This window comes from Budorcas taxicolor, chromosome 15 (assembly GCF_023091745.1).
Source record: "Budorcas taxicolor isolate Tak-1 chromosome 15, Takin1.1, whole genome shotgun sequence".
NCBI lineage: Eukaryota > Metazoa > Chordata > Mammalia > Artiodactyla > Bovidae > Budorcas > Budorcas taxicolor.
In genome coordinates, this window is record NC_068924.1 from 78679874 (window position 1) to 78705057 (window position 25184).

At 55.4% G+C, this 25184-nt stretch overlaps 1 protein-coding gene across 2 annotated transcripts; it reads right to left on the reverse strand.

The window, feature by feature from the left end:
- Positions 1-2564: 2564 nt before the first annotated feature.
- SLC43A3 (solute carrier family 43 member 3) lies at positions 2565-23270 on the reverse strand. Of its 2 annotated transcripts, none has more exons than XM_052652615.1 (13): positions 23209-23270; positions 22178-22554; positions 21671-21800; positions 19159-19205; positions 16089-16165; positions 15773-15865; positions 14971-15107; positions 13432-13529; positions 12212-12379; positions 11868-11987; positions 7227-7413; positions 6364-6487; positions 2565-2661 (listed from the first exon to the last, which is right to left on the reverse strand). In XM_052652615.1, exons 2-13 carry the CDS (start codon positions 22359-22361, stop codon positions 2623-2625), a joined length of 1404 nt encoding a protein of 467 aa, XP_052508575.1. In that variant the 5' UTR covers positions 22362-22554; positions 23209-23270; the 3' UTR covers positions 2565-2622. The 2 variants fall into 2 exon arrangements, with proteins under 2 accessions (XP_052508575.1, XP_052508574.1); XM_052652614.1 differs by lacking the exon at positions 2565-2661 and adding an exon at positions 4630-5919.
- Positions 23271-25184: the final 1914 nt, after the last annotated feature.

Here is a 25184-nt window from a genome sequence, read left to right on the forward strand (position 1 = left end):
ACCCAGCACAGCCAAAAACGAATGCATTTCTTAAAAATTACTTTAGAAAGATAACTTTATCATTAGGGAAAAAAAAGATACAATTACTGCCTACCTGGAGTTCCCAGACTAATGGAAGTCTTGCATTATTATTATTTTTTAATCTGTACATTAAACTGCAACTGTAACAAGCTCTACGTAGACAAGTGCCTGGTGCAATGAAAATCCGTACAGGGTAACAGGCTGGAAAGGAAAGAAGGGAGGTAGGAGCTGAAAGCTGGAGGAACTGCAGGAGTTGAACATGGGTTTGGTGTGATGCGTTCCAAGCAAGAAGAATAAAATCGTTTCACTTCTAAAGCATGCACGTTAATGGAAAATAATTTCAAAAAATATATATGTGTCTAAGTATCACTGAATTACCTTGCTATGCATCTGAAACATTGTAAGTCAACTATACTTCAATAAAATATATTTATTAAGAGAAAAAAACAAAAGTGTGCACTTGACCTTTAAGGTGATATTGTGCATATATTAACAATAAAAATTACTCCGGGACCTGCTATGAGCCAGGGCCAAGTGCTTTTCACGTGGAGCCTCTTTATCCTCAGCAGCAGGGAGAGGCTGTGACCCATTCAAGAACACACAGCCTGAGGACATGACAGCAGGGCGCAGGGCTGGCTGTCTGCACTCCTACCTGGACCCCAGCCATTCCTGACCCCTGGCCCCGGAAGGAATCCACAACCCAATCCCTCTGTGCACACAGATTTCCTGCGCTGACTACTGCAGAAGCAAAGAGTAGGGCTAGAAATGAATATGAAGGCTGACATTTTTCATTGGCCTAAGATCTGGGATAATTAGAAAGTCTTTTTTTTTTTTTTTTTGTCTTGAAGCTTTCCCATTGTACACAATTCAAGAGGATCTGCCCTGCTTTGTCAGACAGAAAGGAGTTCCGGCAAATGCTTGCGGGCTGGTTTCTGCCCTGAACCAACACAGTGACGTTCCAGCCTCCCCCAGGCCTGGAGTTCTCGCTCTGTCTGCCCCCCAGGGAGTCACAGATGCTGCCAATAACATGCGGGTGCTTGCCTGCCAGAAGCAAGGCAGTTTACATCATGTTCCAAGTGCTCTGAAGTCATCACTTCCTTCATCCTCCCAACCCCAGATCCAATTCCACTGATATTCTTAGTGTACTGATGAAGAAGCAGAGGCTCCCTGAACCGAGTCCCAAGCTCTGGAGGGAGAGCCGGAAGCTGGTCGTGGAGACTCCAGCTGCCTCCACGTTTTATTCCCCGAGTCCTCTCTCGTCTTTCCCACCAGCCTGTGCTGTTTATTGTCTCCATCACAGGTGAGGAAACTGAGGCTCCAGGGATGAGGAGGTGCCTTGAGGTCACACAGCTGGTCCGTGTCTGGGACACCCAGAGCCTTTCCCCCGCACCTACAGCTTGAGTCCACCTTCAGGCTTGGGGGGTGAGCCTGGGCTCGGGAAAGGGAACACAGAGGGCCCTGAGCACAGTCCCGGCGAGTCGGCCCCGCGGTGGGCAGCAATGGGCCAGGAGTGGTCAGACGTGGCCCATCTGGGACTCCTCATCACCAGCAGAGGGCCGCAGTCTGGACAGGAGCCTGTGGGCTTGGTGCTGTAATGCAAGCGTTCTTCCCGCAGAACATTCAAGGAGGCACTTGGGGCTGTGCCCGAGGCACAGTCGATGCATTCAGGGATCACCTAGGCCCTGAGGGGCCGGCAGGGAAAGGAGCTCCAGGCCATCCCTGCGGGGACCCCGGGTTTCAAATTAGCAGAGGACTAACCGCCCTGTGGAGCAGGCAGCCAGCGCCCTCAGACTGGAGAACAGTCAGCCCTAGGCCAGTGAAAGGCGTTCAGTCATGTCTGACACTTTGCGACCCATGGACTCTCCAGTCCATGGGATTGTCTGGGCCAGGATACTGCAGTGGGGAGCCTTTCCCTTCTCCAGGGGATCTTCCCAACCCAAGGATTGAACCCGTATTGCAGGCGGATTCTTGACCAGCTGAGCCCCCAGCGAAGCCCAAGGGAAGAGGATTAAGCACCGTGATGGGGTTCCCCCAGAAACTCCCAAGGGGCTCCTCTGGCTGTTACTGTTCACAGCCCCGACCTGCCGCCCTCCACCCCTCTCCCGAGTCTCTGCCATCTGGCACCCCCGCCCAGGCAGCCCCGGGGGGACAGGAGAGACAGAGGCACATCGTCCAAGACGCAGGGCGGGGCGGGGCGGGGCGAGGCGGGGCGGTCACTGTGCCATGGCCATCAGACACGGGCCTAAGTGGCCATTTAAAGTCACGACTGTGACAGCGGCGTGAGGCTGTGAAGAAGGGCTTGGGAGATGGCTTCCATCATTACACACACAGTTGCACCTCGTGGGGCACACAGGCCCCCGTGCTAACCGCGGGCATTTCTGGGTGCTGAAATGAACGGTGATAACCCTTTATCACGCGGCTCTTTATTCTCTGACCTGCTTTACAACAGCCGTTTCTTTCTGACATAAGAACGAACGCCAAGAGTGTAGAGGAAAGGCCAGGGCGTGAGTAGCATGAGCCGCCTTGCCCTCCGCCTTTGGCCTGTGCATATTTCGCAGAGCTTCCGACAGCACTGGGTGGGCACAGGGCAGCCGGAGGTTCTCAACCTGTGCGGTCCACAGGAGCCACCGCGAGGAGAGTCTGGGGAAGAATACACCACGTTCAGTGGGAAGCAAGGGGAGGTGACTAGCTGTGATGACTGCGTTCTGTGGGTGTGGATGCTCAGCGTCTTTCTTGATAGTAAGACACCAACTGCTTAATCCATGAGACAGATATGACTCGGACCTCTAAGGAAAGAAGGATCAAACTCATCCTAGATAGGTCTGTAAATAAACTTACGACGTAAATAAAAGGTCACACCTAAAAGGAATGTGACCTTAGGAATCAGACAGATGTGGGGCTTTTTATGTTTTATTTACTTGGCCACACCAGGTCTCAGTGGCGGCATGCAGGGTCTTCGTCGCAGCATGTAGGGCCCCTGCTCCCTGGTCAGGGGTTGAACCCCAGCCCCCTGCACTGGCAGCAGAGTCTGCCACTGGAGCACCCAGGGAGCCCGGGCGTGGGCGAAAGCGGCAGTTCCACAAGGCACTGGCTGGATGGTCCTGGCGAAGCTTGCCGTCACAGCCTCGCCGTCCTCAGCCGCAAGTTGGTGGTGAGAGCAGACGGTCACACACAGCCGCTGACTCACTGTCCCTGTCCTGGGCGCAGCAGGCGCCCTCCTCTCCCTCCCTGCCCCAGAGAGGACCCCGCCTGGCACCGCCTGCAGCGCTCCCTGTCCGCTGAGGCTGGCAGCAGAGACCAGGGTGGCACTGCCCGCCTGCTGCTGAGCGGAACCAACCCTCGAGAACAACCCCCCCCACCCCCCCCACCCCCCCCCACCCCAGTCTTCCAACAGGCAGTAACTGGCACCGCGTACCTGGCAAGCAGGCGCTACTCCCTGAGCCAGGAGTGAGACCCAGAGGCTGCCTCCCGGGCCTTTCTGTCCAAATGGGAAAAGGGGCCACGAGAGGAGGCGGGGGCCAGTCTCCAAGAAGGGTATGACCAAGGCCAGGAACTCAGGGCTGCTGAAAGCTGCAGAAAGGCTTTCAGAGGAGATGGCGTTTCAAGCCGGACCCCACTGGACCCAGCAGAGTTCCCTGGCAGAGACGGGCTAGGCAGGAGGAACGGGTAGGCTCACAGATACTAGAGCGCACACCTGGGCTGGGCCCAGGTGAGGGGTGGAGCGGGGAGCTGGAATCAAGTTGCTGACCGACCATCTACACTGCCACACTGGAATCTAGGCCCCACCCCATGGGCCACAGGGAGCCAAGCTTTTGAGCAAGACAACCGGATGAAAGCATCTATCAGCAATCATGTCATCTGCACACCCAGGCCCGACCCTGGAAAATTAGCCCTCGGCAGCTCAGAGAAGAGCTGGCTTCAGACCCTCGGGCACCTCTCTCGATGCCCCAGTGCCAAGAACAGACCCCGCAGCAGCTCAGGAATTAGGGACTGACCGAAGGCAGGAGTCAGTCCTTAGTGCTCTCTGGGATGAGGAGTCAAGCCCCGGGCATGTTCCAGACTTTCTCTCATCTTGCCCAGGTCGTCCCTCACCCTCTCTCCCTTAACGACCCACCTCCTCTCCAGTCTGAGTAAAGCGAACGCTCCAGGGTGCCCAGCACACGCCAGGCAGTGGAGACCACCTTCAGTTCTCACAGTTGCCCTCCAGGGTGGAAAGGACTCGCCGCAGCCAGCAGTAAGGACCTCGGGGGCCTACCCAGCTGCTGCGGGGGGAGCTGACACTTGGGTCAGACCTTCTGAGTCCAGCTGGGGGGGGTGGGGGCGGGCACGTGTTGCAGCAGGGGCGGGGGCGGGGTGGAGAGCAAGAGGAGGCGAGGCAGGGGATTCCTGGGGACCCCCAGCCCAGGCCTCGGGACCAGGTGGCTGGACCCCAGTCTGAGGCACCTGCCCGACCCTGGGTCCAGCTGCCACACCTGGGGCTGCGGCCAGCCGCCTCCACACCGCCCGCGTCCACGCCCCCAGGCCAGGTCTGGGCTGGGACACACAGGCACGCACACACCAGCACAGCCCCGAAGCCTGGGAGCAGCAGTTGTCTTAGACAGAAAGGCTTTATTTCTAACGAAATGATTTAGGACATAACTCAGTGTTATAAAAACCATTCCCCAGAGGACGTTTTTATATTCTACCCAAAGTAAATAATCATCTCCCTTCTTGAAGAAGAAAACCAAAGATGGCAATGACGACCCTGTATGCAAGACAGGAAAAAAGACGCAGCTGTCTATAACGGACTTTTGGACTCAGAGGGAGAGGGAGAGGGTGGGATGATATGGGAGAATGGCATTCTATCATGTATACTATCATGTAAGAATTGAATCGCTAGTCTATGTCTGACGCAGGATACAGCATGCTTGGGGCTGGTGCATGGGGATGACCCACAGAGATGTTATGGGGAGGGAGGTGGGAGGGGGGTTCATGTTTGGGAACACATGTAAGAATTAAAGATTTTAAAATTAAAAAAAAAAAAAAAGAAAACCTCCCCGAAAGGCTTCGTCCGAGACCCTTGGGTCCAGCAGGCCAGGTGGTTCTCACGGCTCTGAGGGTGGCCGGGCTGACACTGTTCTGAAAACCTTCTACTAGCCCAAAAGTTTGTTCAGGTTATCTCTGCCCTCCGTACCATCTTACAAAAAACTCAGATGAACTTTTGAATTTTTCCAGTGGAACATGAATGCTGGAGGGAAGGCCGACTCCAAACCCCCTCTCCTTTCACAGATGGGAAACCAGCGCTCTGAGGGGAGAAGGGTCTGCTCAAGGCCACTCGGCATCAGCAGCAGACCTGGGACCCCCGCCCCAACCCACCTGCCTCTCTTTCCCCCTGGGCTCATCCTCTGGGCCGCTGCAGGCAAGCTGAGTGCCACTGCTGAACGCTGAGTAGCGGGACAGCCTCAGCCTTCACCGGGAAGCATATCCGGTGCACAGGGTCCAGGCAGGCTCGGGCTTCAGGGACAGAGAGACCCGGAGAGGCAGGAGACACAGCTCACCATCCCATCACCCGCCTCAGCCCAAGTGTCCGCCAGGGCCAGCTGTTCCTGCCTCTGACACTGAAAGCCTTTCTGTGCTTTTGCTCCTGTCTTGTGGATAAGCAGTCTTGGCAGGGAGGTGAGTATGGCTTTTTGTCTTATGGAAGGAATAATGGCTACTTAACACAAGCAGCCTGGGTGGGCCAAGTCTTCCTGGATGTGGGGTCCTCCGAGGGGGAAGATGACGCATCCTCGGGGCAGCAAAGGTGGGGCTTCTGATCTAGGTGACCTCACCAGGGCTTTCCTTCCGCTGGCACTCCCGGTCCACCAGGAAGGGGTGGATGAACGTCAGGAGAGTCAGCAGCACCAACATCAAGTTCACCTGGAGGGTGAGGGGCAGTGAGGCCAAGTCCACCGCCGGGAAGGGCCCAGAATCCCACCGGGTTTCTCCTCTGCGTTCCACTCAGACCTGACAGTGCCCTATGGGATGGACGCTGGGTGACTTTTCGTTCCACCTGCCTAGAGCAGGGCAAGAAGGAACGCTGTGACCATTTCACAGGTGGAGAAACTGAGGCCTGCAGAGCCCCCAACGACCTGGGAGGCCATCCACGTTAACCCTATGGCTTCGGGGATCCCCAGCACACAACAGGGTTCTCCCACAGACTCCCGTTGGAAAAGCAAGACCCAGGACGCAGCCATGTGCAGAAACGTTCCCGCGGGAACCACACCCAGGCCACCCCGGCCAGGCCAGGGGCAACCCCGATGGAGCCTGAAAAAGGCACCGCGATCTGAGTCTAAGGCCAGGGTCCTCACCAGCAGTACTCACGTATAGGGGGTCGTCCTGGAGGGGGCCCTTGATGAGGGTGAAGAGGGGAAACTGCAGCAGAGACACAACGGCTGACAGGGCCATCACGAGTCCAAACAGCTTCCCGAAGTGCTCCGAGGGGAACCTGCGCGGGGGCGGGCAGAGGAGGTTCCCACGGGCTCGGGCCCACGGAGGGGCTTGGCTCTGGTGGGTCTTGGTCAGCCCCCTGCTCCCATTCCCCTAGTCTAAGCCAGCCGGCACTTACCCACACCCACAGGGGCCCCCCTTCACCTCTGCTCAGGCTTTCAAGCCACGGAGCACAGAGACGGCCCCGCGCTCCGCCGGGGGAAACCAGCAGAGCCCCAGACACAGGCTGGGCCCTGGGAGGTCTCAGGAAAAAGACACAGATACATCCACCGTATGCTAAATGATGCCTGCACCAGCAGAAGCAGCAAGAATAATGACTTCCCTGGTGGTCTAGTGGGTTAAGACGCTGCACTTCCCGAATAAGGGGTGTGGGCTCGATCCCTGGTCAGGGAACTAAGATCTCACAAGCAGTGAGGCAGGGCCAAGAAAATATCCAAAAAAAAGGAAGAAGAAGAATGCCAGAAGGAAAGAAAAAGCTTTCTTTCTGCTCTTCCCTGGAAGAGCTACAACAGAAGAGGGCTTTGGAGGGGGAACAGGAATTCGCCAGGCAGATCACAGAGGCAGAGGGGAGCAGACATGAAGGGCGTCCATTCAAGTGAAGGCTCTGCCCCTCCCACAGCCCCCAGTGCGCCTCCCCGACCACATCTGGGTCCCCTCCCCTGACTCCTCCGCCCCCAGCACACCTCCCTCTGTCCCGGGGGGATCCCCCACCAGGAGCGCACATCAAGCCCACTTACGCGAGCGTGAGGAAGGCCGCGTTGCAGCCGTACAGGAAGGAGCGGCTGACCACTTGCAGGATGAAGGTGGCGTACTGCAGGGGAAGCACCGGAACAGAGGCGCAGACGGCAAAGCCCAGGCACAGCAGGGACGTCAGGGCCAGCGAAGGCACCGCCGAGCGCAGGGCAGCTGCCTCGGCCGGGGCCCCTGTACCGAGAGGGAGACAGGAAGCTGACGGGATGCCCATGGGGCAGGGGCCACGCTGACCCCTTCTCTCCATACACCCCATCTCCAATCCATCAGTGCACGCGGAGAGCTCACTTCCTAAACATTCCGAGAAGACTCTTTAGAATCCCTCAAACTGCGAAGAGCTCCAACCAGTCCATCCTAAAGGAAATCAGTCCTGAATATTCACTGGAAGGACTGATGCTGAAGCTGAAACTCCAATACTTTGGGCACCTGATGCGAAGAGCTGACTCACTGGAAAAGACCCTGATGCTGGGAAAGACTGAAGGCAGGAGAAGGGGACGACAGAGGATGAGATGGTTGGATGGCGTCAGTGACTCAGAGGACGAGTTTGGGTGAGCTCCAGGAGTTGGTGATGGACAGGGAGGCCTGGCGTGCTGCGGTTCCTGGGGTCGCAGAGTCGGACACGACTGAGCGACTGAACTGAACTGAAACAAAACATCATTCAAACATGTACCCATGCACCCATCCCCAGCGACTCATCCTAATCACAGGCCAGCGTCAGCCACTCACAGATGATCAAAACCCACAGCCAGATACTCCGGGCAGGACCACGGGCTCCAGCGAAAGACCGGAGGTGTCCAAGCCGGCAGCAGGAGGGGAGTGACTGCGGCAGAATGTAACAGAACGAGGCAGCAGACAGGCAGAGGGCTTGCCTGGGGGCTCAGGGGTAAAGAAGCTGCTGCCAACGCAAGAGACGCAGGTTCGATCCCTGAGTTGGGAAGATCCCCTGGAGAAGGAAATGGCAACCCACTCCAGAGCTCTTGCCTGGGAAACCCCACGGACAGAGGAGCCTGGCGGGCTGCAGTCCACGGGGTCACAAAGAATCGGACACGACTGAGCGACTAAACAGAGGTGGAAGGATGGAGCCCACCGTGGGGCGGTCCCAGGACAGAGAGCCACAGGAAGCAGACTGCCGGAAGAAGCCTGCAGGGTGCTGCCTTTACCTAAGAAAGAGGAACTGTTTACGCAGAGTCTATTCTTTAAGGGGGAAAAAAAAAAATCAAAGCAATTACCAAATGAGGGCAGGAAGGGAGGCCAGGGGACGGAGGAGGAAACAAACCCGCTGGGCTGGTTCCCGCTTCCTAGCTGTGGCTTCGGAATAACGTCAACGTTTGATACAAAAATGTTCTTAAAAATTAAATCAGAGTAATAGGAAGAAAACAAGCAAAGCCATTCCCCCCTCAAAAAGAAAAAAAAAAATCCAAAGAGATGGAACCAATGAACACAACTTTTTATATCAAGTTGCTGACTCTTAAAATACCGTAATTTTGCCTGACAGCTCCTAGGGGACGAATCTTCAGAATGAGAACGGGGGAAGGGAAGGCACACCGACGTCCAGCACTGGCACTGTTATTATTACAGTACTGATCTTGCTAAACCAGTAATTATGCCTAAAATATGTTTTTAAAAAACTATATATAGAATATATATGTGTGTGTGTGTACATATATGCAATGGCACCCCACTCCAGTACTCTTGCCTGGAAAATCCCATGGACGGAGGAGCCTGGTGGGCTGCAGTCCATGGAGTCGCTAAGAGTCGGACACAACTGAGCGACTTCACTTTGACTTTTCACTTTCATGCACTGGAGAAGGAAGTGGCAACCCACTCCAGTGCTCTTGCCTGGAGAATCCCAGGGACGGTAGAGCCTGGTGGGCCGCCATCTATGGGGTCACACAGAGTCGGACACGACTGAAGCGACTTAGCAGCAGCAGCAGTACATATATATTACACAGTATGCGTACATATAGTACACATGTATAGTATTTTAAGAACCATGATTTTCAGAAGAAAAGAGATACAAATGCAAAAGTCAAGTAAAATTTGAACTAAAATTATCAGCATTAGGCATTCGTGATTTATTTTCTTTTCATCCAAAAAATTATGTGTATCTCACCTCTGAGGACTAAAAGCCACGAGTGCCCAGGAGAATTAGAAACCCCAGCATCCAGACTGCCGTCGTTAAACACCGATTCTCATTCAAAGAGACCTAGGACTTCAGGTCTGCACCAGGAAACACACCCAGTGAAAGGGACCCGAGCACTCTCTAACTAACTCTCTATAAAGGACACAGATGCTGGACCGGTCACACTCCCAGGGGTCAAGGATGAGGGAGTCTGAACCCCAAGAAGGATCGTCACAGAGATGGACTGAAACAGTCAGATATACTTAAAATAAGATTTCAAAAGAGAAACCATGAGTGTTACCCCGGGAAGTTGCTTAGATACCAACTCACTTTTCTGAAACTAGTAAAGAAGAGGAAAAAGTGTCCACTGCACATTCACGCCTGACCCTTTTGCAACCCATGGATGCAGCCCGCCAGGCTCCTCTGTCCATGAGATCCTCCAGGCAAGAATGCTGGAGTGGGTCGCCATGCGCTTTCTCCAGGGGATCTTCCTGACCCAGGGATCGAACCTGGGTCTCCAACATTGCAGCTAGATTCTTCACCATTTGAGCCACCAGAGAGGCTCACACAGAGGAAAAAATATACATTTATTTCAGGGTGAACAAAATAGTTAATAAAGCTTGTCCTTCTAGAGAAAGTTTTAGCTATGAAAAGCAGAAAGAAAAGATAGCAATAGACCCTAATAAAATAATGGGTCTAGGCATCAAGCATCAGTAGCCATAAGGCCTGCAGCCGATGAGAAACTTTTACAATGGCTGGATCAGACTGACAGTGTCTGAGTGCACAGATCAATCCTCACATCGTAAGAACAAGGCAACGGGTACCCAGGGTCTGCAGACGAGACCTCGGAGGAAGCCCATGGCTCCACCTCTCAAGCTATTCTTGCCAAAAGATACTAAACTGAGTCTCCGATCTGCCTGTTTACAGACAGAGCCCAATTAAATGGACGTTTTAAAATGACATGAAAAGGATGCCAAATGCAGAACGTGGGAAACCTGACCGGACAAGTCAGCCAGTCCCGTCGGTAAGTGAACAAAGCGGAAAAAGGCAGCGGGGGGTGAGGAGGCTGACTGCACTGTGGCCCCTGTATGGATCCGAATTTGAACCAACCGGTGACAAAAAGACACAGATGAGACTGTGAGCGAAATTCAAACTGGACTACACGAGTGAACAGATTACACTGAGAAATTATCGGACGCTGCCTCAGGCGTCATAATGGTATTCCTCCCAGTGATGCTTCACTTCAACAAAAGAGGCCTTATTTGTTGGCACTACAAACTGAAGTGTTTACAAACAAAACGATCTGATGTCTGAGGTTTGCTTTAGAAGTGGCTCGGAGAAGCGGGGCGGGGGGAGATGAAACTCTAGGGGTACCGGCAGTCCCTAGGGTCCAGCAGTTAGAACTCAGCGTGCTCACTGCTCCCCTGGTTGGGGAACCTAGACCCCACAGGCCGTGCGGCTTGAGGCTCAAACAACAAAACGAACAGGTCGCCCTGTCCGTCCATTCTCGTCCCAGGATCAGGCCCCAGCTCCGCGGCAGGACGCCGGCTGCCCCTTCTCCCCACCACCCCCCGCCCCCGCCCCGCCCTGTGCCTGAACCACCTGCTGGGGCTCCTCAGCTTCCTCAAGGTTCCATTCTCTCTCACCACCATGAACAATGACCCCGCTGCACCCCTGGGCCACTCCCCCAGGCCCTCGCCTTCATCTTGCCACTTCTTACTCTCCCTTTAGGAGCTCAGAGGCTGCTTCCTCCGGGAACACACAGCACAGGTGCCCTGCCTCTGTTGCCACAGCTCCCTGCAGGTTTATTCAGGGACTGCAAAGCTCGATTACTTGCATTTCTCTCTAGACTAGAACAGCCTGAGAACAAGGACGTTTAACTGTAGGCCTGTTACCGAATCTGGAACTATGGTTGGCACATAACTGGCACTCAGTGACTAGTGGGTGGATGGACAGATGGATGATGGATGGATGGTAGATGGATGGATGGGTGATGGATGGATAAAAGGACAGATGATGCATGGAAGGATGGATGAGTGAGGAAGGATGGATGATGGATGGACGGGTGATGAATGATGGATGGGTGATGGAAGGAGGGATGGGTGACGGCTGGATGAGTGATAAGTGGATAAAGGGACAGATGACTGATCATGAGTGAACGATGGAAGGATGGATGAGTGATGGGTGGATGGGTGATGGATGGATAACAGGACAGATGACGGGTGATGTATGGAAGGATGAATGGACAGATGAGATGACGGGTGATGTATGGAAGGATGAATGGACAGATGAGATGACGGGTGATGTATGGAAGGATGAATGGACAGATGAGATGACAGGTGATGTATGGAAGGATGAATGGACAGATGAGATGACGGGTGATGTATGGAAGGATGAATGGACAGATGCAGGTAGAAAAGGATTTAAGGAAAAAGACAACGGGCGTGGAGGTAAACGAAAACCTCCCGCATGCTGGCTCCCTGACCCTCTGGAGGGCAGGGCTCACCTGTCTTTTTCGCTTCCTCCTGGTACTTGTGTTTGAGCCGGTCCATGAGCAGGCCGTTCCAGGGCGCGCAGAGCACTCCGAAGAACTGAGTCACGGCAAAGGCGTTTGTGTAGGTGCTGACTGCAGAGGGCAGAGAGGGGGTTGGGCGGTGAGAGCTCTTCAGGACTGCCTTCCAGAGGAGGCCACCCACCCACCCCTGCCCCTGCCTGACCCTTCAGCCCGCACCCCAGGCTCAGACCTCCCTCAGAGCACAGAGCCCTGCTGAGCTCAGCGCCCCAGCACGCAAGGTGCCAAGTCCCCAGAGGCGATGCGCAGAGGGGCTGCCTCCCGGCGCCCCCACCTACCTAGCGCGCTGTCCTTGCCGGCCAAGTTGTTCAGCAGGGAGTTGAGGGTGCCGATGAAGAGATAGTGCCACAGCTGTATCACGGACAGCCAAGCCACATGCCAGGCAAAGCGCTGAGAGAAGGCGTGGCTCCAGAAGGAGCTGGCTGCCCGCTGCTGTCCTGGGGTCTCTGATGAGAGGGGAAGGAGATTCGGGCAAGAGTTTCGATTAAATTGCGGGGGGAACTGGGTGCACAGGTCTTACCGGGGAACCCGAGCTCTGAGCTCACCAGCTGTTGCCTCCCCAGACTCCCCGAGGGCAATACCCCCACCTCCACGCAACATCCCAGCCCCACCGCCGTGGGGGAACAGCTCTCCCGTGCTCTGCTGTCCACTATCTGACCCTTCACACTGGGATGCTTCTCGCACTACCGACCTTCCCGATCGTTCTCAGGCAGGATGAGGAAAAGACAGGCATGGAGAGGAGAAAGTCAGAGGCGACGCGTGGGATGGCAGGGACAGCGAGGATTTCAGCGGCTCCGCACCCCCTCCTCTTTCAGCACCAGCATCCGAGTCTCCCACAGAAACCTTCCCCACGCTGTTCCTCACGGTCCGGGTGAGCCCATGGACTAAGCGCCCTGCGCCTCACACCAGGCCACCCAATGGGACCGTTCTCCTTGAGGGGCGGAGTGGCGAGGATTTGACCCCGGGGTCCCCAGGGGTATCCTGCTTCGGCTCCTCCTGGATGCGGCCTGGCAAGCTCACTCCTTCCTTCATCCAGTGAACTTCCCAGGGTCTTAATCTTGTTTCTACCTCAGCCGGCAGTGCTCTGTGACGTTTGTAACCCAGGACCCAAAACAGAGGAGAGAAAGGCGAGGCAAGATGGAGACGGGGCAGGGAGAGAGGGCTGACCCACGGGACCTGCAGATACTGGATAGACAAGGCACACTTAGGAGTGGGCGGGCAAGGGAAGGTGAAGGGTGGAAGACTGAGCTCTGGGGAGCAGGGCTACGGTGCGCTAGGAAAGGAGCCGGGGACAGAGAGGAGAGATGACATGAAACTGGTTGCCCCTCTCTGGATCCCCTGTAGGCTGAGGGCGTTGGGAAGGTCCTACAGGCCTCTTCGCCACCTGACCTTCTCTGGCCCTGAGTCCCTGGCAAAGCTCTGGAGGTGACGAACCACGCTGGCCGCAGGGGAAGGCCAGGTTCTGGCGAGGAGAAATGGGTTAGCCAGCAGGGTTCACCTTTCTTGGGGGAAAGGAACTCCTCTGACTGCAGCTCCAGCTTTTTGGACCCAACTGCCTTCTTGTCTTCCTCTTGGGGGCTGTCCCCGGAGCAGAGACTGTGGAAACAGAAGCTCTATCAGCCCAAGCCGAGGACTGGGCGCTGAGCGTGACACGCCGTGGGATGCGGGGAAGGGAAATGGTCCCTCTCACTGCACACTGGAATCACCTTTCCGCAGCCCCAGCGCCCGCGTCCAGGCCCAGACCAGCTGAGTCAGAAGGTCTGGGCGTGGAAGGCAGGCTCCCGTTATCTTTTTTAGAAACATCTCCAATTAATCCCAACAATTCTAATCTGCACCCACATACAGAGCGACAGAAGGGTGGGAAGCATAGAACAGGCGTCGGTTCAAATTCCAGTCCCGCCTCTTCCTGGCTGCAGCAACGCGGCTCAAACCTAAGTCTTCTGAGCCTCACTGTTCTGATCTGGAGATGGAGACACGGACATGCATCCGAGGACTACCGTGAAATGAAACCAGAGAGTAAGCGAGCCGCCAACCAACGTCCCCAACGCCACTGCTCGTATTGAGCGGACGCAGAGATGGTCCCGCTTCTTCACCTGCTTTCTTCTCTACCCTTTGCAAAGGAAATTGGCGGCTCTGTTTATCCAACCCCTGAATCTGGGCTGGCCTCGTGAGCGGCTTCAACCAAGACGACCCATCAAAAGCGATGCACCGGGCCTCTCTGGGGACTCAGCGGTGGAGAATCCGCCTGCCGATGCAGGAGCCACGGGTTCGACCCCTGATCCGGGAAGATCCCACGTGGCGCAGAGCAACTAAGCCTGTGCGCCACGACTGTGGAGCCTGGGAGCCACAGCTCTGGGCCCTCGGGCGGCGGTTACTGAAGCCTGTGCGCCCGAGACTCTGTGCTCCGCAACAACGAAAGCCACGGCAGCGAGAAGCCTGCTCTCCGTGACCGGAGAAGAGCCGTGCAGCAACGGAGAGCCAGCGCGGCCAGAAACTAACAATAGCACATAAGCTTACTAAAAGTGAATAAGTGAGCAGTGTGCCAATCCAGCCTTAAACCTGAAGAAAGCTTGTGTGCTGCTGCGCGCTCTTGGAACCCTGAAACCACGAAGTGAAGACGCGCCAGCCAGCCTGCTGGAGGATGCAAGCCACCTGACCCAGATATCCTCACCACCCCAGACAAGCAGATACATCCCCTGTGAGTAAGGCCATCAGGCCCGCCGGCCCCCGGCTAGCCCTCCAGACAATCACAGGCATGAGAAGTCCTGTCAAGAGCATCTAAGTAGCTCCCTGATCAGTAGAACTAGCCAGCTACCCCTAGACTTGGGAAGATAATAAACTCCTAAGGTTTTAAGCCCTTAAGTTTTGGGATCGTTCGTTACGCAGCAATAGCTAACCGATACACCCTTGATCTCGTCCTCTTCTCCAGAGACAGGTTTCCTCTGCTCTACTGTAACCATGTCCGCCCCACACCCTCTTCCCACTCCAGGTCAGAAGAGGGGCTCTGGCCACACCGTCCCCAGCTCACAGTCCTTACCCATAGCGGTAGTCAGCAGGCAGCGGGTAGGGGATGTGCCCCCGGGGCATCAGCAGGAGAGTGCGCCCGACGTGCCAGGCACTGCAGACAGAGATGAAGATGAAGGAAGCCTTGATTGACACCCTGTCATAAAGGAGCTGCAGAAACAAGAGGGGAAAGGTCAGTGTAACAGTCACGCTCACACCAGCCCTACTCACGACGTCCGAAAGGTGGACGCAAACCGACGCCCCTTCATGGATGAACGGATACACAACCGTGGCACGCACAAGAGCAGTCAGTCTTAAAAGGAAGGAAACTCTGACACCTGCTGAAACAAACTTTGCACTTTGAGGATATGACGCTAAATGCTAAATGAAATAATACAGTCACAGAAAGAAAAAAGATAGTATGTGATTCTGCTTCAGAGGCACCTGCAGTAGCCAAAATCACAGAAGTAGAAGTTATAACAGTGGCTGTCAGGGTCTAGGGGGAGGCAGGTGGGGGGTGGGGAGTTGCTGCTTGCTGGACAGTTTCAGCTTCACAGGGTTGAGAAGAGTGCTGGTGATGGTCGTACAACATGAATGCGCCCAGGGCTGCTGAGCTGTGCGTTAAACAGGGTGTAGGTGCCAAGGTTTATGTCGCCATCAACTGTGCACCGTACCATACCAAGAGTCCAGGTAAGAATCCGGGGCCAAAGCTTATTTCTAAGAATGAGTCTCGGTCCAGGCTCTTGCCTTCTACGCCAGAAGCTGATTATGGATGCCTGGGGCCCACCCCAAGGCCCAACCAGCGGCAGGGGACACGGGTGATCGCCACCCTCTACCTTGATGATGAGGAAGACCGCCGAGGAGGAGTCAAACGCTCCGTTGTACATGGTGATGATGGTCGAGCGGTGTTTGCCAAACAGGTTCCCGATCTGGAGAACACAGGACCAGCCCAAGTCACTCACTCGCCCGTGGAAACACTTCCTGTGCGCCCCGCAAGCGTCAGGCCCTCGTATACGGAACCCCCTCCACACCAGGAGATGCCGCTCCGGCTGGGGCCCACCCCATCAGAGGCCACCAAAGCAGCGGGGGCTTGCGCCTCCCCCACCCACCCCAAGGTCCTGCCAGGCGCCCTCAGCCAGGGCAGGCTCGCACCTGCAGGTTGGTGATCAGGAACAGGATGCCCCCCACGGCGAGCATGGGCATGGCCAGGAAGAGCAGCACAGCTGTGTCTGCAACGATCCGAACAAAGGCAGGGTGACGCCACCTGGCAACCCAAACACGGAGCCCCGCACTCTGGGGCTCCCCCCTGCTCCCTACAAGAGCAGCACAGCTGTGTCTGCAAGGATCCAGACAGAGGCGGGGTGACGCCACCTGGCAACCCAAACACGGAGCCCCGCACTCTGGGGCTCCCCCCTGCTCCCTACAAGCCTGCGCTCAGGGCCCCGATTCTGGGCAGCCCTTCCAGCACCCTCCAAGGGTCTCAGGGGACCGTCAAGGCTGCCTCACGTGCTCCTGCAAAGGGACCTCCTCCCTGTCAAAGATGACCCTTGGTCGACGGCAGGCTGGATGTCTAGAGAGAGGCAGGACTCGATCCGCTGCCCGCTTCCTTCACTAAATCACACGCAATCCTTTTCATCTTGACACTGCAGGGGAGAGGCGCCTGGACTGAGCCCACACACCCAGCCTCTAACTCACTGCACTGAGCTGGATTCTGAATCTGCGACTCAGTCATCTCATCTGATAAATGGGAACAACAGTCCCTGCTCGTCTGCCTTCCTAAGGCACTGTGAGATCTGAGTCAGAAAATGCCCGTGAACTGTGTTTCCTCTGTTCATTAGACTTCGAGCATTTCCTTTGTTTGCCTGGCGTTAGAAATGTGGGATGAATAAAAAGAATTTCTTTCCCTTGAAAAGACTGACATGCGAAAAAAAAAAAAAACCATTCCAATAGCTCTGGCAGCTGGTGGGCGAGAAGAGCAGGACTGAGAAACAAGGGCTGGAGCTGGTGCCAGCCGCTCAGTCGCGGCCGACGCTGTGCAGCCCCGCGGACTGCACCCCACCAGGCTCCTCTGCCCATGGGATTCTCCAGGCAAGAACACTGGAGTGGGTTGCCATTTCCTTCTCCAGGAATCTATTATTTTTGAAGGAAACTTTATGCTTGGAGTTGCCTAGTGGCCTTATGGTTACGATGCCAACTTTCATTGCCATGGCCAGGGTTCAATCCCTGGTTAGGGGACTGAGATCCCACAGTGAAATAGCAAGGGGGCTGAAAAAAGGGAAACTTTATATTACGAGTGTCAGTGAAATGAAACTGGTGTTGCTTGTTGTGAATGCATGTGTTAGTCACTCAGTCGTGTCCGACCCTTTGCAACCCCACGGACTGTAGCCCGCCAGGCTCTTCTGTCCATGGAATTCTCCAGGCAAGAATACTGGAGTGGGTTGCCATTTCCTTCTCCAGGGGATCTTCCCAACCCAGGGATCGAACCCAGGTCTCCTGCATTGCAGGCAGATGCTTTACAGTCTGAGCTACTAGGGAAGCCCTAACTATAAAAATAAGTACAATGAAAACAGTGTTAATAAATTGTAACTGAACGCAGTTGCACTTAGAATGTTCAAAGCCTGATTTCTGCTCTTGCCAGTGTTAAAGTTACCCCAGCCCTATGTGATTTCCTGAGTGAAATCAGAGGCCTGAATGAGAAATAAAAACAGAGTAACATTCCCACCACTGTGATTCAACCTTAACATAGCATATGTGTGCTTCCTAATAATATTCTCCAAAGTAACTATCATTCTAGTAACTATTCCCTACCTGGAGACACACTGTAAACTTGCTCATTTTCGAGCATTCACACTCCTTACCATTCAATTTCTGTCTCTGGAAAAGGTGCCTCCCCAAATGCCCTGAAGGTTGGCTAAGGTTCCTTTCAAAAATAGCATCACTATGGTCTCAACACTTTTTCCAAAATCAAAAAGCTCCATTTTCTGGGGGAAGGGCAAATGGCGGCTCCAGTGATTCACAGATGGGAGTCAAAACGTAGCCAGCCATTACCTCCACACTCAGCCACTTGAAAGTCATGTTCAGGCTTTTAGGGACGAAGCCGTGCTGATGAGCAGAGTGGGTTTTAAATAACTGGCTTGAGGTGCCAGGCTACCTCCCAAGGTCTGTCCAGAGAGAAACCTCAGTCGGCCCGTGTTCACTGAACACCAGTGCAGACCGCCAGCGTCGGGCAAGCACCACTCACAGCAGAGCGAGGTGCTCTCACCTCCTAAGCCCAGAACTGAGCCCCACAACCTGACTCCGGGGAGAACACCGAAGGCATCTGTTGGCCTCTGTAATGAGATGCTGCTAGCAAAGAGCACAGCCAGGGTCCCAGCCCCACCCCCCACTAACTTGCTCCGGGGCCTTTTCTAAGTCTTTGCAAGGGGGTCTCTGACCTCAGTTTTCTCCTCTACACATTCCCCACTTTATTCCCCATGAAGAAAGTGGGGAATAAACCAGACTGGGCATTGAATGGTGGCTCAGATGGTAAAGAATCTGCCTGCAAAGTGAAAGACCCGGGTTCGATCCCTGTGTTGGGGAGATCCCCTGGAGGAAGGGAAAGGCTACCCACTCCAGTGTTCTTGCCTGGAGAATCCCATGGACAGAGGAGCCTGGTGGGTTACAGTCCACAGGGTCACAGAGATTCGGACTCGACTGAGCGCCTAAACACATCACACATGCAGACCAGTAAGATTTGAGGAGGAAAATTTTTTGACTACCATAGAGTTGTCGGTCTGCACCCTGCTCAGTCAGGATATTTTCAACAATTACCATTTATATTGTGGTTTCTTTTCTTCCGTCTTTCTTTGGCCGTGCTCCACAGCTTGTGAAACCTTAGTCCTCCGACCAAGGGTCACAAACACGAGCAGAAGTGCACACAGGGCTGCCGAGGGATTCCCTACTATTTCATTTTTCAAAACGAGAGGACATTTTAAGACATAACAGAAGGATGCAGTCTCTTGAATCAATTCTTCCACTCTGAAGCAATTTCTCCCCTGTCCTTATTACTCACATTTCTCACTAAGCTGTTTTTAGAGACCAGCAATAACGCCCTCAAGGGCCCTTTCCAAGCTCGGAGTCTATGGATCTGAGTAGTTGCGGGGCCAGGGTCCCCCCCATGACCCTTCTGCCCCTGCCCCGTCCACCAGGTGCCCGAGGTCACGTCCCTCCCGACGGCGCTCACCTGTAGAGGTGAAGGCTATGGTAAGCGTGGCGCTGGTGTAGAGAAATCTGGAACAAAGAAGGGGAGACGGAGAATGTCGTCACGGACAGAGAGACCTGGGGGACTCCCCTTGTGACCCAGTGACTAGGACTCAAGAGCTCCTAACGCGGGGGCCCAGGTTCAACTCCTGGTCAGGGAACTAGACCCCACGCACCACAACTAAGGCCCAACACATCCGAACAAACATTTCTTTAAAAAGGAGAGACGCGTGGAGGGGCAAGGATGTGCGGAGCCAAGGTCCTCCAACCTAGAAGTCCCAACTAGCCAAGCCCTTAAAGAAAGATGTTTGTGCCTGGTCTACAAAACCTTGAGTTCAAACAGCTCTTGCTGTGTGACCTTGGGCAAGGTACTACACTCTCTTAGAAGCTTCTCTCTGTAAAGGAATTGACTGGACTGATCCAGACCCTGAGCTTAAAGTTCTAGGATGCTATGATTTCACGATCAAGATCCCAAGGTTACTGGGATCTCTTAGAAGTTTGGGCATCTTGTAAGGCAGAGGGTAATAAAAACAGGGCTTATGTGTGATATTCTGATTTATGACAAGAACTACACATTTGGTCCTTGTCCCCAGGCCTTGATACAGGGGTTCTAATAATTTTATAAGTTCCTGCAGAGAAGACACTATGAGCGTCTTTTGTTCTACTGTTCCGATGAGGTAACTGTGGAGAGGTGGAAAAGCCACAACGAGATGCCTGGAATTTCCACCCCTGCATCCACTTCTCTACAGAGAGGGGAGAGGGCTGGAAGTGGACTTAATAATGGATCGTGTCTATGTGAGGAAGCCTCCATAAAATCCCCTAAGTGTGGAGTTTGGAGAGCTCCCAGGTTGGCAAACACCTCCACGGACCAGGAGGATGCTGCACCCCAAGCCCACATGGACGCAAGAGTTCTTGGGCTCGGAACCACTGCCCACCTGGCCCTGTGTCTCTTCACGTGGCTGTTTATCTGTATCCTTTATCATGCCCTTTCAGGAACTGGTCGATGTGTCTCCCCACGTTCAGCAAGCCCTTTTGCAAAGCACTGAATCCAAGGAGGAGGTCAGGGGCATCTCAAGAGCTGTAGCTGACTCAGACCTTGTGGGGAACCTGGGGCCTGCCACTGCAACTGGCATCTTAGCGGGGCAGGGGCGGTCTGGTGGGACCCAGCCCTCGACCTGTGGGGTCTGCTGCAGGGCCTCCAGAGAGTGTCAGGACTGAGTTGAATTATAAGACCCCCAAGGGCTTCCCTGATGGCTCAGCGGATGAACCCGCCTGCAATGCAGGGGACAGAGGAGACATGGGTTCGATCCCCGGCTCGGGAGGATTCCCTGGAGGAGGGCATGGCAACCGCTCCAGTACCCTTGTCTGGGAAGTCCTGTGGATGGAGGAGCCTGGGCTCCAGTCCACGGGGTCGCAGAGAGTCAGACACGACTAGGCAGTTGGCACACACCTAAGACGCCCAGCTGATGCCAGAGGACGGCCTGCCACTTTCCTTCTGACACATCTGCAGACCAGAAGTGTCTCAGAAGCGACATGCTCCGTGTAAAAGTGGAGAAGCAAACACAGGTGGGAAGACGAAGTTTTGCTTCACACATTCAAGGCCGGAGAAGAGGAAAAGGGCAAAGGCAGGGAAAGAAAGAGGAGGAGGCAGGAGACTGGAGTCCGAGAACGACAGAGACGGTCACCCAAGGGCTCAGAGAGCCAAGGACCTGCTGCGCCATCCCGCCACGGCCTGCCCCGGCCGCCCTCCAGTCCCTCCAACAGCTGAATGCCCCGGACCTACAGGGAGACGCCCGCGCTGGGTCCTAATCATGCCCCGCAGGCCGCCGCTTATCACAGAAGCTGGCCAGCTCAGCGGCACCCCTGTGAGCCAGCGTGGCCCTCCTTCTCCTTGACTACTCGGCCTGGGCACCCCTGCGGGAGGGAACCTGAAGTCCCCGCCGCCGAAGACACCCCAGGGCGCCGTCCTGCCTAACTTCTGGGAAGTGACAGGGTAGGGGGAAGGCCAGGAGGAGGGTGGCGAGGAGCCACTTGGGTGTGATGAAGACACGGGGTCCCCCGCACCAAGGCAGAGACAGTTCCATTTTTCTCTGTGGCCACACCGCTCGGGATCTCGGCTCCCTGCCCAGGTGTTGAACCTGCGCCCCTGCAGTGGCAGCTCCAGTCTCACGGGTGTCAGTGGCAACTCTAGGCTTTGCTGATTTCACAAGCCCTGCCCCAGGCCAGCACCCCCCACAGGAAGCAGGCCTGACCTTCTGCCCGGTTCAGCGCAACCAAGGGCCCAGTTTCACATGCCACAGAGGAAGGAGGGGAAAAAAGGGAAGCAGGGGCTATGGGAACAGGCAAGGTCGAGACAGGGTGTCCACACCCAGGCATGTTCCTGGCAGCGCTGCTGGAGCAAAGGGGCCTAGCTGCCTGGCCTAGGGCTCCCTGCAAACAATGCCTCTGCCCAAAGTCCTCTTGCCCAGCCCTGGCCCGGTGCCCCTGGGACCTACATGGCGATGAGGCGGGCCACGGTGGTCTTGAAACGGTCGAAGATGTAACCCATGGGGAAGGTCATGAAGTTGTTCATGAAGGAGGCCAGGGTGAAGATGAGTGAGAACTGCTCGTCCTGGGCCCTGCAATCTGGAGGAGAGACGGGCCCATCTCAGGAGTCCAGGCAGACGGGCCAACCCCCCCCCACCCGTCCCAGCCTTCCTGGCAGGCAGGCACCCAGCCTGTTACCTGTCCAGGGCAACCTCTTCCATCTCGAACAGCCTGCCGGGGGGGAATGTTACCCCTTTCACAGCTAAGCTGTGACGGTCGCTAATCGGCCCTTGGGAGCGGGCACCTCCCTCCCCAGGCGCCTCTTAGGTCCAGGTTGAGGATGGGGGAGGCTGACGTCCCCTTTTTCTCACCATAGAAAGCCTGGCCTGGGTGGAGGTGGGGGGGCCCGGAGTCCTGTCTAGCCCTTCTTCCCACCACCTGGGATCCAGACTCAAGAGAAGGTCCTGCTCCCTTACCATCCAGCCCGGTGGCATTGCCCAGTGACCCGGCATCCGGTTCGCAAAGCTCCTCGAAGTAATGCTGCTTTTTGAACACAAACACCAAAGACGTCCAGCCAAAGAGGACGCCCGCGAAGCCAAGGCACTCCAGAAGCCCTGTCAGCAGCGTGGCCACACGGAAGGGCAGGCCGCGGCCCTGCATGGCGCCAGGGGAGGCAATGCCGCGATCCCACTGGCGGCCTCCAGGCTAACCCGGCCTGGCGTCCGAGCCCTTGGAAAATTCCTAGGGTCTGGGTGGTCCTCTGGTTTCTGGCTGTTTCAGGCTTGTGCAAGTCATCCACCCGGCTTCTCTGGATCCTGTGAAGTCAGGCGGAGGCTGCTTGTTCCACACGGTGCTGTGGGCAGGATAGGGCGGACCAGGGGTTCTTTGTGGGACGGAGGCCAACTGTTAGACACAGTTACAAACCTTCTCCATCCCACAGCTGGCAACAGCTGGGGAGGCTGGAGCTGAGCCCCAGCCGCTAAGGAACAGAAGCAGTTCTGGGCCAGGCACAGAGGCTGGGGGACCCCGCACGAGTCCTCCCTGAGCCTGCCAGTAACTTGGTAAAGCGGGTGTTTTCCTCTCTTCAGTTCACTGACAAAAGCGCCGAGAATTTTGTCAGCTTCCCTAGGTCACGTGGGCCGATGAGTCACGCAGCCGGCAGGGCTAATAGCAAAAACATCCCCCCAAGCACCCCCGCCCCGCTCCAAGATCCCCCGCGATCCAAGTCTGGGACCCCCGAAACCTCCACCCCCATGCCCCACGCCCCTGTTCCCATCACCATCGGCAGGGAAAGCACCCGGGAGCCGCTCCCCACCCCCAGCTCGCTGCCCGCGGCCCGCGGCCCCCAGCACGTGCTCAGCCGCCCTTGGGACAGGGGCGCCCAGCGGTTTGCGCAGCCCCGGAGCGCGCGGCCCCACCGGCCCCGCCCCCCGGCGCCGGCCCCGCCCCCGGCCCCGCCCCCCGCGCCCTAGCGACCCCGCGCCCCCGGCCCGGCCCCGCGCCCTACCCGCGGGCCCGCTCGCCGCGGTGCCCTGGCCTGCCGCCGCGCGCCCGCCCAGGTTCGCAGCGCGCCGGCCCTCCCCGGCCTCCCCGCCCTGCGCGCGCCTCCGGAAGCCCGGGGCGGGGCGGGGGGCGGGGAGGCCGCGGGGCCCGCGCTCTCCCTCGCTTCTTTCTGGCCCGGCCCTCGCGATCTCGCGGCGTCTTTGACCACGCCCGGGGGCCTTCGCTCCCTGGCCTCTTCTGACCCCGGCGGCGTCCGTTTTCCTTTCTGATCCTCTTTCCCCCTCCCAGCTGCCGTGACCGACATAGTTTTAATGCTGTTGCGCACGCGGTCAGCAACCCCCGCCCCGCCCCACGGAAAAAGATCATAAACTCACAGCACACAGAGGGCTTACCCGCAGACAGACGGGCGGACACACACACACACACACACACACACACCCGCTTCCTTGGGCTCCACCTGGACCACGTGGGTGGGCACACGGTACATTTCTTCCCATTCACCCACCAACTCGATCCTTTATCCTGAGTTTATGCTCCTTGCGCCGCCAGCAAATCCCAGCGGAGTCAAATCCCAGCGGAGTGAGAGAACCGAAAACAAGAACTAGAGAAAAAAAAAAAAAAAGTGCCCGGTATGTCAGTTATTTCAGGAACTGTTGCCTCCCATTGCAGTCCGTGCCTGCGTGCCCAGTTCAGTCGCTCAGTTCTGACTCTTTGCGACCCGGTGGACTGCAGCACACCAGGCCTCCCTGTCCATAACCAACTCCCGGAGCTTGCTCAAACTCATGTCCATCCATTCGATGATGCCATCCAACCATCTCATCCTCTGTCGTCCCCTTCTCCTCCTGCCTTCAATCTTTCCCAGCATCAGGGCCTTTTCCAAGGAGTCAGTTCTTTGCATCAGGTGGCCAAAGTATTAGAGCTTCAGCATCAGTCCTTCCAATGAATATTCAGGACTGATTTCCCTTAGCATAATTCTTCGGTGCTCAGCTTTCTTTATAGTCCAACTCTCACATCCATACATGACTACTGAAAAAACCATAGCCTTGGCTAGACAGAAAGGTAGCAGAAGCAGAAGATATTAAGAAGAGGTGGCAAGAATACACAGAAGAACTGCACAAAAAAGATCTTCATGACCCAGGTAATCACGATGCTCTGATCACTCACCTAGAGCCAGACATCCTGGGATTCGAACTCAAGTGGGCCTTAGGAAGCATCACTATGAACAAAGCTAGTGGAGGTGCTGGAATTCCAGTTGAGCGTTTTCGAATCCTGAAAGATGATGCTATGAAAGTGCTGCACACAATATGCCAGCAAACTTGGAAAACTCAGCAGTGGCCACAGGACTGGAAAAGGTCAGTTTTCATCCCAATCCCAAAGAAAGGCAATGCCAAAGAATGCTCAAACTACCACACAATTGCACTCATCTCACATGCTAGTAAAGTAATGCTCAAAATTCTCCAAGCCAGGCTTCAACAGTACATGAACCAGGAACTTCCAGATGTTCAAGCTGGATTTAGAAAAGGCAGAGGAACCAGAGATCAAATTGCCAACGTTCACTATTCATCGAATATTCATCAAATCCATCCAATAGTCATCAAAAATCCAAGAGAGTTCCGGAAAAACATCTACTTCTGCTTTATCGACTACGCCAAAGCCTTTAACTATGTGGATCACAATAAACTGTGGAAAATTCTTAAAAAGATGGGAATACCAGACCACCTGACCTGCCTCTTGAGAAATCTGTATGCAGGTCAGTAAGCAACAGTTAGAACTGGACATGAAATGACAGACTGGTTCCAAATTGGGAAAGGAGTACGTCAAGGCTGTATACTGTCACCCTGCTTATTTAACTTATATGCAGAGTACGTCATGAGAAATGCTGGGCTGGATGAGCACAAGCTGGAATCAAAATTGCTGGGAGAAATATCAATAACCTGAGATATGCAGATGACACCACCCTTATGGCAGAAAGTGAAGAGG